General features: G+C 36.7%; 1 protein-coding gene across 2 annotated transcripts; it reads right to left on the bottom strand.

The window, feature by feature from the left end:
• Positions 1 to 305: 305 nt before the first annotated feature.
• LOC104598943 (protein pleiotropic regulatory locus 1-like) lies at positions 306 to 18528 on the bottom strand. Of its 2 annotated transcripts, XM_010261249.3 has the most exons (17): positions 18245 to 18528; positions 17982 to 18006; positions 16017 to 16134; positions 15234 to 15315; positions 15036 to 15104; positions 10947 to 11031; positions 6338 to 6430; positions 5680 to 5743; positions 5468 to 5553; positions 5262 to 5363; positions 4729 to 4812; positions 2988 to 3048; positions 2801 to 2867; positions 2566 to 2643; positions 1304 to 1368; positions 845 to 922; positions 306 to 746 (listed from the first exon to the last, which is right to left on the bottom strand). In XM_010261249.3, exons 1-17 carry the CDS (start codon positions 18376 to 18378, stop codon positions 574 to 576), a joined length of 1464 nt encoding a protein of 487 aa, XP_010259551.1. In that variant the 5' UTR covers positions 18379 to 18528; the 3' UTR covers positions 306 to 573. The 2 variants fall into 2 exon arrangements, with proteins under 2 accessions (XP_010259551.1, XP_088758388.1); XM_088902262.1 differs by lacking the exons at positions 306 to 746; positions 845 to 922 and having other exon boundaries at positions 1304 to 2429.
• Between the last annotated feature and the right edge of the window lie 1200 nt (positions 18529 to 19728).

Raw genomic sequence — 19728 nt, 5'->3', positions numbered from 1 at the left:
TAATTGGGTTGAAGACCATAACAAAAGGATTGGTATGCTTCTATTAACATCTGATGCTCTTAACAGTGACATGTCCTCAAAGATGTACGAACAAATCTTGCTGGCATGATGTCATTGAAATCAGAGGCCATACAGCCTACAGGGCCTCAGGCAACAGAACAGCATCATAACAACCTGTCCACTACGCCCAGACCGAAGACTGCCTCATGCCACCAATACTGTGATGTTGGTTATGAATTCCCATAGATCCGGTGTAAAGCAATGGGGGCCATTGAATCAAGCTGAGCTTAATGGAGGCAGTGAACGACGTCAAAAACCATTATAATGCATTGATTAAAATAGGTCGGAACCAACCGTTGCACGTTTACCGATTTGTGCACCATCCTGGACTACGCCTAAATATGGCCAAGATGTCACTCAAACTTAGCTGAAGGTGCTGGATCATTTACTCTCCAGGATAGTTCAGTTTTAGAAGTTTGAAACCAATATTGCCAAAATTTGGAGAGCACATAAGCATCCATGTTACAGACGGAAAATAGATCATCAATCAGGTTTGTTAGGCCAAAAGGACCATTAGAATCGCCGGATATCTTTAGGTGGCTTGAAGTTGAGGGGATGAGTTTCAGGATTAGCATTCTCATCTTCTTTCCACATCTTAATGGTCTTGTCAGCTTCACAAGTTACAAGCCTTGAGCCGGTTATATCGTATGATAGAGCATAGATGCCAGCTTCACTGTCCAATGACCCTGAATCAAACAGTCATCCATCAGTACCTGCTTTCTCAAAAACAGAACAAAAGAATTGCAAGACGAATGCAAGTGCATTATGAATTTATGATACATACCAGGCTGCACAATAGTTTGGGCCTGCTGGAAGTTATGGCCACTCCTCCAATCCCAAAACCACAAGCTCCCATTGTCACCTTCCAGAAGAACAAAAAGTTCAGTGTGGTCATTACAGTCCCTGCTTCCCACTATTTATCACAAGGACTCTTAGAAACCCAAATTGGCCAAATGAGAAGAGGCCATCATCTTTTCTACAAAATACACAATACACAATCTTGGAAATGGCAGACAAATGGGGCAAAAAAAGAAGACCAGGAAAGTCCAATCTCTCATACTAATCAATAAATTAGATGCTTAATATCATGTTACCAGGATAAGTTTAGACAAGGAAATCTGCTAAGAAGAGTTTTTCTCGTCTTATTTGGAAGAAATCTCATCTACCAATTGTTTACAATATTTGGTTCTTCACATTCACTCAATAAAAATTCTGTGCTGAAAGGACACCCTGTGCAATATACCTGCTGTAGCCATTACTCCATCCTCATTGACTGCCATTGCATTTATAATTGTTTTTTGTTGGGAACTGCCAAGGAAAAGACTTGAGATGTTAATTTATAATCATAAATTAAGTATGACGTTGAGATTAATGCCAAACTATTAATTTCAGAAAGTGGAATCTGCAGGTAGATTTATGAATTGTAATTAAAGATCAGATTTTTTTTTAATCTGTCTTTGCTGGTTGGGTGCTATCTCATCCCCTCTTCCTAGATTTTGTACTCCTTTTCATTACTAAATAAAATTCTTCTTTTACTCTACTATCAGATAAAAGAAGATCTTAACACACTTGTAAGATATGCTTCAGACAAACTTTTCTTCCATCTAAGGGTGAAAATCTGATACAAAAGAATGAAACAAATATCCAACAACTAGAAACACCTTTTCTCAGAATGATGAGCCTTAAGGTTCTGTTGTACATCAGATAACATGGGTTGAGGGATGGTAAACAACAAATATTGTAGACTAAATGAAAGATGAGGGAATTGTCATGTATTCAAAGTTCCCAGTAATGTTCAGTTTTAGGTTGAGTTGAGACTTGAGATACTATTGAAGGGCTCATGAATTCAAGCATGGTCTTTTCTCTGTTTTGCTTATGGCACCACCTGTGCCCCCTCATCCACTGTGCAATCACACCGGGGGTGTTTAACAGAAACACTAAAAAAAATTCAGCATACACTTTTTTTTTTATCAATAACCACATAATTCATTAAAATAGGAAAATTCAGCATACACTTGAAAGTAGAGGTATCAAATGTTCAAGAAAACAATGAAATGAATTAAATAATCAAAGAAATGGGAATAAGGGTCATTTGAAATGCTTTTTTTTTATCAGTGGTCATTTGAAATGCTATTCAACCTATGGATCTGATTTGAAACTTCACGACAAGTTAATTTTGAAACATGGTAGAGGTAATTTGGTCTTTACATCTCACATGTTTTGTTGTTTAATATCTTTTGAGAAGAATTTTATGCCTCCATTCAGGTCATTCTCCTGGATCTGCAGTACTCAAAAGTTGACACACTCCTATCTGTCCAAGCCTTCTCAATGATCCCGCTTCTTTGGAATATTTTCTTCTTTTAACATTGCTTTTAGACAAGCCAAAACAAAGTCATACCTACTATTCTATAAAAACTATAATGGCAGTTACCACTTTAAATATTGACAAAGTTGAAGAGAACTGTCAGTTGTGGAAAAAAAAAATAGAACTTTTCCAGCACTCACAGCATATTGTGCAAAAACTCTCCTTTAGGAAGGTTGAATTTCTTTATGTTGTCTGCTGATGCAGATGCAAAGCAATTCCTGAAGTTCAAGAAAGACAAGCAGCAATTTCAAAAACAGCAAACGAAAAAGGAATAGCAACATTACAGTACATATTACAAATTATTTTTCAAAGAAAATTATCATCAAGAAGAAACTACTTCTACAGAAAGGAACATGTGAGAGCTTAGATGCATACTCTTTAGGATGTAGTGTCATTGCTCGAACAGATTTCTTATGGTGCGTGAGAGTCAGCATTGTTTTTCCTATAATAAATGATCAAGTGATATGAGAAACGTCACAACTTGTATAAGAATAAAGAACGACTACATTTCATTCTTGTATAAGAATAATAAATGATCAAGTGATAAAGAATGACTACTCACCATATCTAAGGTCCCAGAACTTTATAGTTGTGTCATGAGAACCAGTTACAACTTGTGGATCCTGAAGAAGGAACGTTGTATAAATAAATTCCATCCTTACAACAAAGCATTTTATGCATATTTACCAAAATAATTTCACATCAATCAACATATATGACATCCCTACATATTGATGTTTTATAGCCAAAAGGCTCTACTTGTAGAAACATTCCTAGACTCAAGCAGAAATTGATTGAGGATATTTCTTCTGAATCTAAAACTACTCTACAAATTGCATAAGAACATAAAACAGAAGTTCAACATGCCACTGAATTGAGTTAATATTTCAAATATTGTACATCCTAGGAGAGCAAAATTTTGCTTAAACCTACAAGTAGAGCTTGTTGGATTACAGTAGCCATGGTTCAACATCAAACAGAAAATCCTGATGCTTTGTGAGCAACCATGATCCGAGTCAGGGTGATATGGCTTCTGAAACTCCCCATTCTGTTGATATTGTCCCTCCTGTGGATGCTGGTAATCCCTGTAAGTCTTGTGTTTTCGGTTTTGCTACTGATTCCTCTTCTAGTTCTCTTGCAGATGGCCCAACCCCTGATCCTGCTGTGAATAGGCTCATGGACTTGAATAGCTGTGTTGTGGTGGGGGAACTTCTAGAGGGAGGTCTAAAGCCAGATTGTGGGAGGGAGGTAGTTCTTTTGGGGGAAAATATGACAGATGATGAATATAGTAAGGAGGGGAGAAGGGTAAAGAAAAAACAGAAATGGATGAGGATGACCCTGTAGGAGAAGACTTACCGGGGGAAGAGGACCAAGTGAAAAACCTAGCTAATAGAATGGGGCTTAACTTAGAGAAATCTGAGGAGATTGCTCAAAAAAAGACAGGGAGAACAGGGGGTGGAAAAAGAAAGAAAAAAACTGAATGAAGTGGAGAAACTCGTCAATGATGTTGAAGGGAACAAAGAATTTAGTGCTAGGGGGAAGAAGAAAAGGAGGTCTTTAGGAAGAAGGGCATCTGGGTTTTGTTAGTAAGCTCAATGAAGATCATCAGCTGGAATGTTAGGGGTCTAGGAAGTGCTACAAAAAGAAGGTTGATTAAGGAGATGCTGAAGAAAGAAAAGCTAGACATAGTTTTGATCCAGGAATCTAAAGTTCAGGATGTGGATCAGGAGTTTTTGGGGAGAAAGAAATTGTCAGTGGAGCTTTGCAGCAGCTTGGGGTGCCTCGGGGGGAATAATAACAGCCTGGAAGGAAGACATGTTTACTTGTAGTGAAGAGCTGGTGGGAAGATTTTCAGTCTCGGTAAAGCTGAAGAATAGTTAGGATGGGTTTGATTGTGTCTTCACCAATGTTTATGGGCTAAATTCTTATAGGAAAAGGAATGTGATGTGAGAAGAACTAGCAGATATTAGAGGACTGTGGAAAGGCCCATGGTGCTTAGGAAGTGACTTTAATGTGATTAGATTTGTGGATGAATCAATTGGAGGAAGACAGAGGATCACTTCAAGTATGAGGAAATTTAACAACTTTATTAAGGCTTTTGAATTAAGAGATTTCCCATTAGGTCAAGCTTGCTTTACTTGGTCCAATCTCCAGGCTAACACTATTTGCTCTAGACTGGATAGATTATAAGTGTCTCTTGTTTCTAGAACACTAGAAAATATAAGAACATGAATTTGTTCTACAGATACAATCATCATCCCATTGTAAAATTAAAAACAAAAACAAAAACAAAATCCACATACTGTAGGACGAGTAAAAACTGAGCAAACTGTATTGTCATGGCCTGAAAGTGCATGAATTTGTGTTTTAGTACGAATATCCCAGACCTGAAAAAAAAAATGCAAAGTTGCATTAAGGCATAGGTGTATCTGCTTGTTCAGTTTATATTCATCAGCATATGAATTAAATTGAATTATGAATAGTCTGCTAAGGGCTGTGGATAGGGACATACATGTATCTCTGAAAACAGATATGGATTGTCATGGAAAATAACCTTGAAGCACAAAGTGACAAGATACACACATGTATATAAACATACATAGAAGAGGGGAGGGGACAGAATAATATCTCTTTATGAACATTTAAAAGTAAATAAAGACAAACTATTTTGTTTTGATGTAAAATAGATAATCTGGCTTGCAGACAAACGATTAACTTGAAATACTGAGTAAAACTGCAAAGTAATTTCCACTTCAAACGGTCAACAGAATTTTTATTTTATTTGATTGGTTGGTTTAATTGTCAACAGAGTTACTATAATGACATACATTCATACCCGGCAGACAGAATCACGTCCCCCAGTAAGCAAAATGTCAATAGTGGGGTGAAGAGCTAGGCAGTACACACCACTTAGATGCCCATGATAAGACCGTATAACCTATACAAAGAGTGATACACTCAAGTCAAAATAATAACTTAACTACAGAGGGACAACTCAAAAGTAAAGGATCCAAAGAGCATTTAATTTTTTCGATTGCCAACCTTGTTCTGTTCAAGATCCCAACATTTAACCTGTTTGTCATCTCCTGCAGAGAACATATAGGTGTGGTGTTTGCTCACAGCAAGGCCTGCAGATGGAAATACATATACATTCTTACAATTTGTAATACCTGATACAAATCACTACCCTAATGAACAACCCATGTTTATGCACTGCAATGTAATCCAAGACAACTTACTGGAAAGAAACTAACCACGTATCTGTTCAATATGCCCTGTTAATGTGAGCTTTAGTCTTCCACTCCCTACATCCCATATCTTGTGAACCAAAAGGCAAAGGGGTCAGAAGATTGTCGCAAAAGAGAGCAATAAACATAGTTCCATTTACTACTAGAAAATTAGTTATTTATATTTTTTTGTGATCTGTTATTTTTTTCTAATAGTAAATGTACTACATTTAGGACATCAATGAAATTTCATATGCAATTTAAAGGCTTCAAATTTACAATAAGACACAATGTGGAATATTAGTACAATATTTTAGTTAACAAAAAAAAAAGGCTAAAATAAGCTGAGACAGGGAGTAATGCTGAGGTAGTCCCCTTGTCTGTGGAAATTCCATACCTTTTTTTAAGGATAAAAGAGAATTTCATTAAAACTGAAAAAAAGGTACAATACAGGTCAGTTGGTTGTCAAGTTGACACACCAACCCAAATTCCCTGTGGAAACTCCATACTAGCACACCACTGGTTGGATGAAGATTTAAAACAATTCCTACATTATTCCCTCCTTTATTTTATGTCCTTGCTTCTATTCTATATAGCATCATGGAATCACCAATCCACGTGCCAATTGCCACCACAAATGCTTGAAGCAACTAACATGTACAAAACAACATTCAGAATTTGATACCTTTATTGTGCGGTCTGCAGAGCCAGTACAAAACCATGTATTGCTAGGATCAAATGCAATTGATCTAACCCATCCTAAATGACCACTAATTACCTACACAAGTTAAAGGGAAGAATATCAATTAACATACAGTACTACAAATCAAGAATACATAAAAAATCAATCAGCATAAAGAATATGCATTTCCCAAGCCCCATTGAACGAGAATCAATAAGTCACATGACAAAAAACACAGAATTTGTAATCAGTTGATAATCAGAAAAGAGATTTCTAATATACATTCTACGACAAATTATGCAAATAACTAAAGATGACTAACATTTTTTTTGATAGATAAAGGTTATGTTATTAATCAGCACAAAGGATACATATTACAAAACTATATCCAGTGATTTAAAAGGCGCGCCTGAGGAGCGTGGTACGAAGGCGACTCATAGAATGGAGAATGTGTTTTACATCACATTAGCTACTTGAAGCAATGAAATTAAGGAGAAAAAGAGATTGTGGGTTTTACATTCTTGAAAATGCTTTATATGTTTGCTTTTATTTTTAAATTTTCATTTGAATACGCTTTACATGTTATGTTTATGTATTTTAATTTTAGATAATAGGTTTTTTAAAACATTTATTTTAAATTTTAAGTTTATATTTTTTATTAACATTATGCTAATATTTTTTGAATTTTTTGGCTTTTTTTTATTTTCTGTTTTTTTTTATTTTTTATCTTTTTTTTGTAATTTTGCACCTTTCTTAAAAAGGCACGCGCCTCACCTTGCGCCTTGCACCTCAGACGCAAATTGGCCCTTGCACTTTTTTTGCACCTTGCTCTTTTAAAACACTGACTATATCGTAAAACTTACAAATGAACCCAAAAAACTGATCCCTATGTAACCCTTGTTTGGCTAAAGAATCTGCCAACCCATTTTCCGATCTTCTTTCCCATTGAATTGTGACTGACATATCTGATGTTAACCATCTGAACCTTCTCAAAGCCCCTCTGTAGGACCATGTTACCATTTCCGGCTCTTTTAACCACCCAACTAAAGATGACTAACATCACTAATGATGTTACAGTTGAAACCCCACATACCATGAAATACAACATGCATGAATCACATATTATCAATTATCCACCCCCAAGGCATATGATAGTGCCAAATAAATGAATTGTTAAAAGAAAAGATAAACATGAGGTCAGTGGCAAACCATACGAGTGAAATAAGCACTCACTACAGACAACATATCCAAAAAAAAAAACAGGTATTAATAATGAAATTTCACATCATGCACTTAAGAGTAATTTTGTTAGATGAAATCATTTTTTATTTTGGATGTGTTAACTTTTTTTGGGTAGTAAATAAAAAAGAAAATTTACACAGAGAAGAAAGAAGTACATCTGATAGTGATGAGATATCACTAGAAAACAAAGCTACAAAGGAGAGTGGAGCAAACAAGATACACTAAGAAGAAAAAAAGGAGAAAAAACATAAACCAAACAAAGGAAAACAATTAGGCCAACTTGAGAATGTTCCAATTCTTTTGCCGCAGAGAAGTGTGATATGCTCCCTTGATCAAGCCTTCTCACAAATATTCTTCTATTTCCTTCTTTCCATAGTTCCCAGCAAACTGTCAAAAAAATGCAGCTTCAGGCAATCTTTGCCTTGGCATTTCCTTTAACCTTTGACCACTTGGAGAATATCTCCTCCACAGAATTGGGAAACCACCCACCAGCCTTGATGAGCCTAAAGAAGAAACCCCAAATGAACTTGGGGAAAAGGCACTCAACAAGCAAATGAAAGACATTCTACCCTTGGGAGAACAAGGTTTCCCTATATGCCTTTCGAATCAAATTTTTCTCCATTTGACCTTAACAAAGACTTGTAGAAAGATTTGACTGAGAATAGGCCATTTCTAGATTCTTTCCACCGTCTTGAATCTTTCCTTTACACCTGGGATTCAGCTGACAATAGATTTGCCAGAAGATCCACACACTCCTGAATTTCCCAATCAGAGAGATCTCCTAAATTTTGGACACCATACTTGTGTTAACTTTAGGTGTGTTTTCAATTTACAAACAATATGAACATTAGGTAGAGAAACAAGAAAATAATCCCCAAAATCAAGGATGAAAAACGTGTCCTCTACAAAGGATACAGGTAGCCAACCATGAAATGGATTATGAATTCCTATGTTAAGCCTAATTAAGATGAAAGGTCACAAGAATCAGAGGCGGCCCTTTGTGGACTGACCATACACCATCCATTGTCAGAAACTGAGAGGGTTTTCCCAAAATAGAAAATTTCAGGATGGTAAAGTTACAAAGTTAGGAGCAAATACTTATTGATCAAAAAAAAGTTAGGAGCAATACTGTAAGACTCAGACCAGACTGGATGGTCAGACTGAAACTTGGGGAACTGGCAATCATTCCAGCTTTTCATACTCAGTTTTTCAAATTTTGAAAAAACGGTAAACCCTTCAAAACTTGGTGAGAACCATTGTCAACTGGCCACATTTCAATATGGTTAAGCCGGTTTTCAACAACCCACCCAGGTCACCAAAGTACCACAAACTTTAAAACAACAACAAAGAGACTTGAACCTGTGACCTCTTTCTTATGTATAATAACATGCTATTGTTGATCTATCATACCATTTGTATCACTTATATTGATTAATTCACTTTAATATATATATATATTGACTTAATACACTGTACACATATTTTTTAATAAAATGCGAGTTAAAAGACTTGAACCATGGTCACTTGTATCAAAAGCCAAAGAGACAAACCACCTAGCCACCATCTACACATATGTTACAAAATACAAAATATATTATATTATTTATATGACCTAGTTGCAAGACCATTTGACCCATGACCTGGCAGACATTCTGGTTTTTTGTTCGGTCCAAGTCTTACAACATTGGTTAGGAGATTGTAATCAGATATTCAGATGTATCACAATTTTTACCCCAGGCTGTAAGCATATCAAGTTGAATGAAAATTGTGTGATCTTGAACTTGTTAATATATAATACCCTTTGTTGGTACCAAACCCAAGTGACTAAATATTTTTTGGTATAGCAATATATATATATATATGGAAAAATGTGTAGACAACTTGCTGATAAAAAAAGAAGTGTAGACAATTGAAGTAACTTATAATACTTTGGGTACCCATCATCCTTTAACCCAACTTATCACGGTTAAATTGATTATATAATTTAAAGAGCCTTATTGAAAGAAAAGCTTTTGAAATAATCATTATTGTTTGGTTGAGAGGCTCTCGGGAGGGACCTTGGAGGCTTAGAACTCTTATTAGAGAAGTTAGATCACAAACCTTGGCCCTGGATGCTGAGATATCTTGGGTACCTAGATCTGCTGACTCCATTGCAGAATCCCTACTCCCTAGCTAGGGAAAGTGCCAGTAGACAGTATCTGGTATGGGGTAACCACCCTCTCAGCAGAGAACAGGAGCACTAGGTACACCCTCTGGAATTGCTTTAGAAACAGGGAGGGACATGTCATTCCTTTCGTCTCAGGACCAGCAGGACTGGGGGATTTAGTTAGGGATGAATTCTTGGCCATGGGGTAACCACCCTCTCAGCAGAGAACAGGAGCACTAGGTACACCCTCTGCAATTGGAGCCTTGGAGGGGATTTTAGAAACAGGGAGGGACATGACATTGCTTTCTTCTCAGGACCAACAGGACTGGGGGATTCAGTTAGGTCTGAATTCTTGGCAATGATGTAAGGATTACATATAGCCAAAGAATAAAACTTGAACAAGTTCATTGTTGAAGGAGATTCAAAATTAGCTGTGGGCTGGCTACAGAATCTAGGAACTGTTATTTGGCCATATAGGGATGAAATCAAGAAGTTTAAGTGGTTAACCAACAATACAACAGTGAGCATTCATGGGAGAGGAGGTTGGCAAATGGAATGGCTGAATTTCTAGCTAAACAAGGGATCTATAGAGATCAGCTATATTGGGATCAATTTTATATATATATATATATATATATATATATATATATATATATATATATATGTTAATTTTACTTGGATGAGGTGAACCTCACACCTCTCCTTTGGGATGCTTGCAATGATGTACATTTGATCTTCTAATAAAATTAAAGTTACTTATTGAATAAAAAATGGAGCACTAGGTATACAACTATGCCATGGGAGAGCAGCAAGGGGCTGGCTCCATCTGAAACAGATTCTACACATTGTATTGATACTGTATATAACATCTATACCATATATTTTGTAATAAAATTGCACTTACCGATAAAAAAAATAATCATTAATAAGGTCCCTGCATACAAAATATTCACAAACAACTTCTAGCATTTGTAATGCCTTAAATATGAAATGCATATAATAAGGAAGAAGGAAATCAACTCATTCAACCAATTAATATGGCATGATACGATTGAATTTAGCAAGATTATTGTGATGAATAAATTGGGCAAAACAGACAACAATGATTGGAGTTTTGCAACAATAAAACTACTGCAACACATAAAACATAAACCATATTTCAAGATGATGAATAAACATACTAAAAAGTTATAAAAAGATGAAAGAAAGAAAGAAAAGACCAACCCTATAGTTCTTCCATGGAGGACGCCATACAGGGCGTGGCCATTTGCTAGGAATCCTTTCCATTAGAGCAGAAGTTGATGTATTCCTGATAGACAACAAATAAACAAACCTCTCAGAATTCCATTGAGAGAGTTGTATAGAAAACCACGCTGCACAATCACAAAAACAATAATTGGAATCCAACATGTATCTGGGCATCTGAGTCAGCAAGATGAAAAAGCATAGACTCAGGGAGATGCCCAACATCAATATTTATTATTAAAAATTCATATCTCGTGAATTCTATCGTCATGTACATACAAAAAGCCGCACAAATCTTTAGTTTATCCTTGTTACCTAGAAACTTGTTTTTTTCTGAGAAAGAAAGGATGGAATTCATTTGAGTTCATATGCAGCAAGGTAACTAATGGTACAAGTAAATGCTAGTCAAGTCTCACTGAGATTCTAGGAGGGTATTATACCTGGATATTTGACAAGGGTGGCATATTGTATCAGAGATTCAGATGCTTCAATTTTTAGTCTAAATTCTGTTCCATTTCTGGGTAACAAAAGGATCTCTGCTAATACAGTAGTAATATATTAGTTGTTCATTTATGTCTAATAAGCAAGGAAAAAGAGGAAACCATGTATAAAAGTTACCCCTCAAGAACCACAGGCTGTTAGAATCCAACATGTGTCCAACATGAACATTTCCCAATTAGGAGAGTCCATGTAACACTGATAGAAAAGCAATATTATAAATCAAATAGAAAAGTGGTGTATGATACTATGGAACCAAAATATGAAAAGTTCAATCAGATTTATGCTGAACAAGCAACATAGAGCTAAAGAAGTCTATGTGGAAAGTGGCAAGGTGTACCACTGCACATAGGTATTTCCAGTCAATCTATATCTATACTACCATAAAAAGTGGGAATGAACATTTATAAAAAAAATGAGAATGGACCTTGAGTATTTTTAGAATTTTCCTTTAACTCAAATACCCCTATTTCTGAATTTGACCCCTCTATTAAAAAGGAAAAAAATGTAATTCAAACTACTAGGTTTCAATTCCTCTGTAAGATTTTATTTCAAAGAAACAATAATACAATTACAGACAGCAGTAACTGACTCCCAGGAGATCAGCTTGCTGACTGCCTGCTGCACAAGCTCATCTGGGCCTTTTGATTTGTTAGAGAAAACTCTGTTGTTTCTTTCTGACCACAAGGACCACAGAACTGCTACAGGAATTGTCTTCCCGACTAATCTTCCTTTTTTCCTCAACCCTGCCAGATTCCAGCTAAATAGGAGGTCTTTCACTGATCTCGGCATGACCCAACAAACTCCAGCAGACTTTAGAAAATGTTCCCACACATTAGAAGAAAATGAACAGTGTATACTTAGATGATCAGTACTTTCAGGCATCAGTCCACACAGCCCACAAGCAAGGTTTGAGAGCTGCAGACCCCTCCTTTCCAGGCTGATTTTTTATAGGTACTTATTAAGCACCATAGTCCACACCAGAAAATTAGACTTAGAGGGAGAAACTGCATTCCAGATTTGTTTACAGGGAAAGGTAACAGACCCAGAACTGCCAAGTTTGGATGATAAGGACTTGACTGAAAAATTACCATCCTTACTCCATTTCCAAACCCACTTGTCCTCACTAAGCATGTCAATATTTTGACCCTGTAATAGATTCAGCAGATTCAGCATCTCATTTAGTTCCCAATCAAACAGATCTCTCCTAAATCGGGGAAGCCAGGTCACTGAACTATTGGAAAAGTTATAGCAGCCCGCCACAGAAACTTCTTGGTCAGCTGCACACTAAAAGAGCTGGGGAAAGGCATCAGCCAAGCTACTATTCAGACACCAGGGGTCCCTCCAAAATTTAATCCTGTCTCCTCTGCCCACTTTGAACTCCACTCCTTCCAGGAAAGCAGGTTGACTTTTTATACCCTTCCACACTGAGCAGCCCCAACTCTCTCATTAACTCCTATATTTAAGACACTTTTGTTTCCCACCATTAAATTTCACTAGTTAACTCCATACCCCATAATTTTAATGGTATACAAGCCATTGTTTTTAAAACCAACCTGGAAAAGAAACTGTTTTCTATAAGAGTAGTGGGCCAGTGGTTAAATCATCCAGGTCAAATGGGTCAACCCATAACGCCATGTTCAAATAATAAAAATTTATAATAGATACAAATACAAAAGATTACAGAAAAATACAAAAAAAATCATGAAAAAATGTAGGCACATCTCTAATATTATATATTCATCATATTAAACAAAAATAAGTTTGATAAATAAAAATTATTTTTATTCATGATGGAAATGGAATACAAAAAAACAGAAAAAAAAGGAGAATTAATATTTAATTTGTGACCCCACTGACTGGGTCACCAAGTTGTTAACCAAGTCAACAGTATTTTGCAAGCAATAAGTTTGGTGGTGAAGTGGACCAGGAATCCTGGTTGGGTAATGGGTTAACCGACCGATTTGATAGCAGATTGAAAAGCACTCATAAAAAGCCAACAATTTGAAATAGGAATCACATTTCCCGCTGAGTGGCAGGTCGACAATTTAGTCGCTCAAGTCAAACAAGTCAACTTATGATGTCATAAATTAAATAACAAAAAATCATGAAATTATAGAAAAATTGGGCATGTCTCTAATATTATATATTTGTCATCTTATACAAAATATGTGTGATCAACAAGAATTGTTGTTATTAATGATGGAAATGGACAAAAAAATATAAAAAGATAACTAATGTTAGTGGTCTGGGGTGGAACAGGCCTAGAAATCTGGCTAGGTGACAGATCAATTGGTCCAAGCATTTGGTTCAACTGTGGGTTGAAAACACTGATATAAACTATAAATAGAAAGATTTGAAGTTGGGTCTTAGGTCAAAAGGCAATAGATCCACCACTAAATGCTTCAGCTACTTGTCTTTGTTACATGAATTATGATAAGGACAATGAGATTGGTGTTGTTATTGTCTGAAATTGGTCATGGTTAATACACATGCATGTTTACTTGTCTGCCTAAAAACAACAAGCGCGAAAAACATCAAATTATTCAACGACATTTAATTCCTTTTTTAAATGTATTGTCCACTGAAAATACTAATATTTAGTTATTCAAGAAAGATAAATGAAAACACTTCGCAGTTGAAACTGGTATTGCTGTGCAGCCTTTATATCTTTAGCCAGGGGTGTTAGTGTGTTAGGTCATTATGGGCTTTTTTGCTTAGCCCAACCCAAACTGAGCCACTCCAACCAAAACTGACTAAATAAAATGGGGATATTGAAGCTTTACCTGCCCCATCCCATAAACAGTACCTATATATTAAGTAAAGGTTGTATTCACAAATGTTTCAATGCTACTATGTAAACAGGTTGCGTTTGGCATGGACCAATATCAACCCAAAACCCAATTAAGGCCAGCCTGACAGGTAGGGGTGGACATGAATCGATCTTTTTATGAGCTATTTGAACTCAGCTCGTGAAAAGCTCGATTCAGTTCGGTTTAAATTGAGCTTTGAGCGAGATCAAGCCCAATACATAGGCTCATTAGCCAATCAAGCCAAGCTCAAGTCTAATGAAGCTTGGCTCGTGAGCCTAATCAAACTTTATATATACATAATATTTTTACTTTTCTATAATAATAAATATTTTTTATAATTCTTAATTTTATATGTAAAATAAGAAATAATTTTTATATTATAATTTTTTATTTTTTATATGAAGCTTGGACCATAGTCGAGCTCAAGCCCAAGTCTCTAACTCAAACTTGAGCCTCATGTTCTTTTGGCGAGCTGAGCTCAAATAGCCAGATATTCGGCTCGGCTCGGCTCAAATCTACCCCCTACAGACAGGATCAGACCAAAGCAGGGCAGGTACCACTAAACCCGATCCACTTACATCCCTATCTCTAGCCAAGCAGAAAAAGAGCTGCAAAATATTCATCTGAGTGGCTATCTTGCACAAAACTAACAAAATTACTAATTGGGGTTTTAAAGGGTTTAATAAAACGTTTTTTTTTCATCTTATGCAGAAAAAAAGAGTGCCAATGAAATCATAGAAAGGAGAATAACAAGGACCTTTCAGATGACCCAGGAACAGAAGTAAGAACCCCTATAGTGCTTTTACCAGGAAGACCTGCATCATTTCTGACAAACACAAAACTAGTTACAAATCATTCAATTTTGCACATTGACACAGATAATATATTGTTCTGCCTAGAAGGAATTTTAACGATAAATAAAAGCATGTTCAGTTGGAAAGAACAGCAGACATACGATCTCTTTGGCTGCAGAGATGGACCAACAACCAAAGCATTTTGAGCCCCTTCCAATTGCATGTCTCTAGAATCTTCAGGTCCTATATATCATAATGCCAATGCATTATAAGTTAACTGGATAAACAACAATGAAACTACACTTTAAAACCATATATTACAGAACCAAAATCAAATAAATAAGGAACCTCCTAAATGCATTTCAGTGCCAACTTGTAGTCTTCTTACAAGGTAATAAATTGTGCTTTCTTCCTTTTTTCTCAGAAAGGAAAATAACATACATAAAAAATAAAGATGCAACAAATAAGCTAGGAACAACATAAATAACAAAAACTTGATAAAGAGGAAGAAAAGTCAAATGGCATAATAACAAATAATCTGGTTATTGACATCATAGATTGGCTAAACTGTGCCCAGGCCCCTAAACAATAAACCTAATATTAATAACAGTCCTAAAAAAACATTCATAATAATTCTTATCACTCAAGACAAGAATGACAAACCAGCTAGCTCAATCAGCCAAATTGATCGACACTGGGTTGTCAAGCAATTATCCAGAACTAAATTAAAATCTTTTAGATTTTATTTGACTCTTAAGGCCGCCAGATGACATCATCAGATTGCTTGAGGAGAGTCCCCAAGATGAGCCAGATTGGGTTAAAGCTGACTGATCAAACTGTGGTCTAGATCTAACCCATTAGCCAAATTTATTGATGAATCACAATCTTCACTTGAACTATTAAATGGAATAATAACAACAAATTCTGCAAGAGCAATCCAATACCTGGAAGAGACAATTTATCAGGAGCAGAAGCTTGTTGAGCTTGATCTTTTGGAGATGGGTTTACTTGATTAGTAGGTTGGCTTGGCAAGTTTCTGACTGTCCCATATTCAGCAAACACCTTTGAATGATATCATTTAGAAAGTCAGAAACAGTTTCAACCATAAAGAAGCGCTTAATGGTGGGGATTGGGGGAGGAGGAGGAAGAGACTAGTAATACTAATACAAAAATTAAAAAAAAAAAAAACCCTTCACTTGTGGTGGGATTGGGTAAAGAGATTGGACAACGCTCTAGCTGGTGCCTTAGCTAAACAAGGAGTTCATAGGCATCAGTTGAATTGAGGACAGGTCTCCCATGGAGACTGAATGCATTTTAAAGATGGCTGGATGAGAGTGGGACATAGATAGCTGGGGCTAAGGAGCAGTTGTTTTGGGCTCAATTGTAAAAGAAGATTATTATAAGGGGTTAGGCTTGATGAGCGAGCCTAACAGTGGGCTGTATAATATACTATGCAGTCTTGTATATAGTCTCTACATATATTTCTTAAGAGATGATTTTAGTTACTGATTAAAAAAAAAAAAAAAAAGACAAGGGAAGACAAAAAAAAAAGATAGCTTGGGCTAGTCTACCAAAAAAGAGCCAATTAGTCCAAATATGGCTTTGTAATTCATTTTTTCTTTCATTTCAAATCAATAAAGTTTCAGCTATTGATTGGGGCAAAACAAACAGGACTAAGAAAATTAAGGCCGACACGCTGAGAAAGATAATATCATTCTTTTTACAAGTCCTACCCGAATCATTCTCTCCCCAGACCAGATTTCCTCTGTGTACACCACTTGTAGCTAAAGCATTAGCCCTATCATTTACCATCCTAGGAATCCATCTGAATGAGTAGCTCAGATTATTCACAATAACAAATTACTCTCTCACCATCTGAAAGGTCAAGGCCCAACACCCCTGATGTAAACTACTCTTATCACAACCTCACAGTCACCATGCGCCAACAACTCCTTACATCCCCTTACCAAGGCAGCACCATGTTCAGTCCTTCAATGAATTTCCCACACCAACTGGTTCACTGTGGCTTGATAGAGTTATACCTGAATGATATCTGAAAATACTACCAATTTCTGATGGTCCTGGGCATCTAGGTTGTACTCATCAAAATTTAATTTCAATTTGCCTTCTTCTGGAGGTGTCCGTTCCTATGCAACTGGCTCTCTTCTAATGGAGTAACTTGCAACTATGATCCGTCCTCTTAGGATTGCATCCATAATCACTCTTTTAAACTCCCTAGTACCCAAAAGGTGCTGTTTTTTATCTGTTTATAATCCATGATCATCCTCTGTGTTTAAACATGCCAAGTTTCACCTTCTTAAGCATGAGAAGTGAACTTGACAGTCCGTTTAATCCTTCGCCAGCTCACTATTTGGTTCAAGGTTAGCAATAGGGATGAGCTCAATGTCTCTTGCAATCTGCTTAGTTTGGACCTTTCATGTTCGGATGATGATTATCACTAGCCGCTTTGCCAGGCCTGCAACCAATCAGTAATCATGCAAATCAACTTGATGCAATGCTTCAGTCACTTGCAACAATATTACTGGTAGGGGTTGCCAGTGGTATCTGGCTAAAGAACGACAGGCAATACAGCCTTGGACAACAGCTATGTTGCTTAATATTGAGCGACTTATGATTCTTTTTTCTTTCTTTTTTTACTTTAAGATTCTCTTTTCCCCTCGTTCAGAATAATTAGATATGTATAGTAAACTTTACGGCATGACAATTTGCAATTCTACAATTCCTAGTTGGGGGAATGTGTTTAGAGGTGCTCCAACCTCCTTCCAAATTAAAATGGTTTAATACGAGGTTAGCTCCATGGTAATTTATGGTTGAAATATTTCAAAGAAAGCCACTGGCATTCCTTAAAACCAATTAAGTGACAAAAAACGGTTTAAAGCATAACTGACCTTGTAGCTAATCCGCATCTTCTTACTGTGCCACATGCATAGGAGAAAGACAGACAAAAAAAACAAGGAAATGAAAACAGTGTAATAATCAGAATGTAACGAATATGGGAATAGAAATCGAATAACAAAAAACAGTGAAAGAGAGAGAGAGAGAGAGAGAGAGAGAGAGAGGTTATTCAAATCAAATAACTTTGCGGAACAAAAAAGGATGTCGGACAGAAGTTCAGAAAGAGAAAGAGAGCAAGAGAACAAGTAATGGATACCTCTCGGGATCGGGAGGGGCGAAGTGGCCATGTATCGGTGAAAAGAGATCCAGAGCTCGTTTTAGTGACTTGAAACTGAGCTTCTTCAAGGACTGTGGCTCGACAGGCTCCACCCCCAACGTCGGTCCCGGCATCTCTCCTCTCCGTATTTTGCCTTCTCTTGCAATGTTGCACGGGCAGAAGCAGAACGAGAAAGCAAGATGGACGAGGGTTTTAATTTGGGTAAATTGGATATTAGCATTTAGTACCCTGTCCTGTCTATTGCATTACCTGAATTCCTACTGTCACTGTATGCCCCGCCATCGATTATTTCGTTAAGTCTGCAAATTGGGCCGGGTTGGCCCGAACGCAACACTAACCCTATCCGGTCTTGAGTTAGGGTTAAGGTTGCAATTTTATTTTGGGTTGGGTTAGGGTGACCCCTCGAGCAAGCCGAGCTGGACTCTACATTGATTTGTTTAAATGCATGATAGTTGTGTAACCCCTACCACATACTTTCATTTATTTCTTTAATCATTCTACTTAATCCTAATTGGAAATACTAAAACCTTAATAACACATTTTATATTTTTTGAATATTTGATTCTTTATCTCCTTTTGATTGTTTGCCACCCATAGCTTTTTTTTTTTTTGGCAAAAGAAAAGAGAAGTGTTATATTCATAACGATAAGGATACATGAAATGACAAGCCGAGAGTTGTAGCATAGCTTGAGTTGGCCCTTACATGAAAATAAGCAAAAAGATGGACCATTTGGTTATATGGTCTGTAAATATGCACAAAATATACAGATTCAAAAGAAGAGATTAATCTTTTAAGGTGATTCCTATGCAATTAATCAATCTACTTAGATGCTCTGCCAGAGTTTGCAAAATTTACCAATGCTTCATTGTCTGAATAATACCAAAAAACGAGAAATGTTGTGGGCTAAAGCTTTTTGCAGTCCTCCTAGAAGGGCTCGAACTTTAGCATCATAGCTATTGACTGCCCAACAGGGTGATCCTTCTGCAATAGTGTACTATTGGCTGGGGTGGCAGATGAGGAGCCCTCGTCTTGTGTTACCAAAAACTTGATCAAAAGAACCATCAAAGAATAGCGTGGGCATGCTACTTGTAGGGGGATACCAAGAGCTTGGACCGGATTGTGGTTGACTTAGGCATTCTTCATAAGAAAATTGTAAGAATGTGTGTACCACTTTTTTGGGGTCCGGTAGCTCATTCTCAAATATACTTTTATTTCTAGCTTTCCATATATGATAACCAATAATACTGAAATGACCTAGGCTTGCCAAAGCCTGTTGTTTACCATAATGGGTGTTTAACTTGAGGAACCAATCAGCTAGGACTATATGCATAGGTTGGGTAAGCATGGATGAGGGATTTAGCCCAATTTGAGCCTCACACCAAACTGCTCGAGCAAAAGAACAATGGAAGAAGAGGTGATGCTCGGATTCTTCTTGGACATTGCAAAAGGTACAGAGCCTATC

Source organism: Nelumbo nucifera, chromosome 3, assembly GCF_055504915.1.
Source record: "Nelumbo nucifera cultivar China Antique chromosome 3, China Antique-T2T, whole genome shotgun sequence".
Classification (NCBI taxonomy): Eukaryota; Viridiplantae; Streptophyta; class Magnoliopsida; order Proteales; family Nelumbonaceae; genus Nelumbo; species Nelumbo nucifera.
The sequence above is the reverse complement of the archived record's forward strand: the minus strand, read 5'-3'. Positions and strand labels throughout refer to the sequence as shown.

Coding starts and splice junctions, on each gene's coding strand:
- LOC104598943 (XM_010261249.3), bottom strand. CDS start 18,378: ATGCCGGGACCGACGTTGGGGGTGGAGCCTGTCGAGCCACAGTCCTTG. Junction 18,007..18,244: donor GCCCCTCCCGATCCCGAGAG/GTATCCATTACT, acceptor CATGTGGCACAG/TAAGAAGATGCGGATTAGCT. Junction 2,868..2,987: donor GTTCTGGGACCTTAGATATG/GTGAGTAGTCAT, acceptor CATTTATTATAG/GAAAAACAATGCTGACTCTC.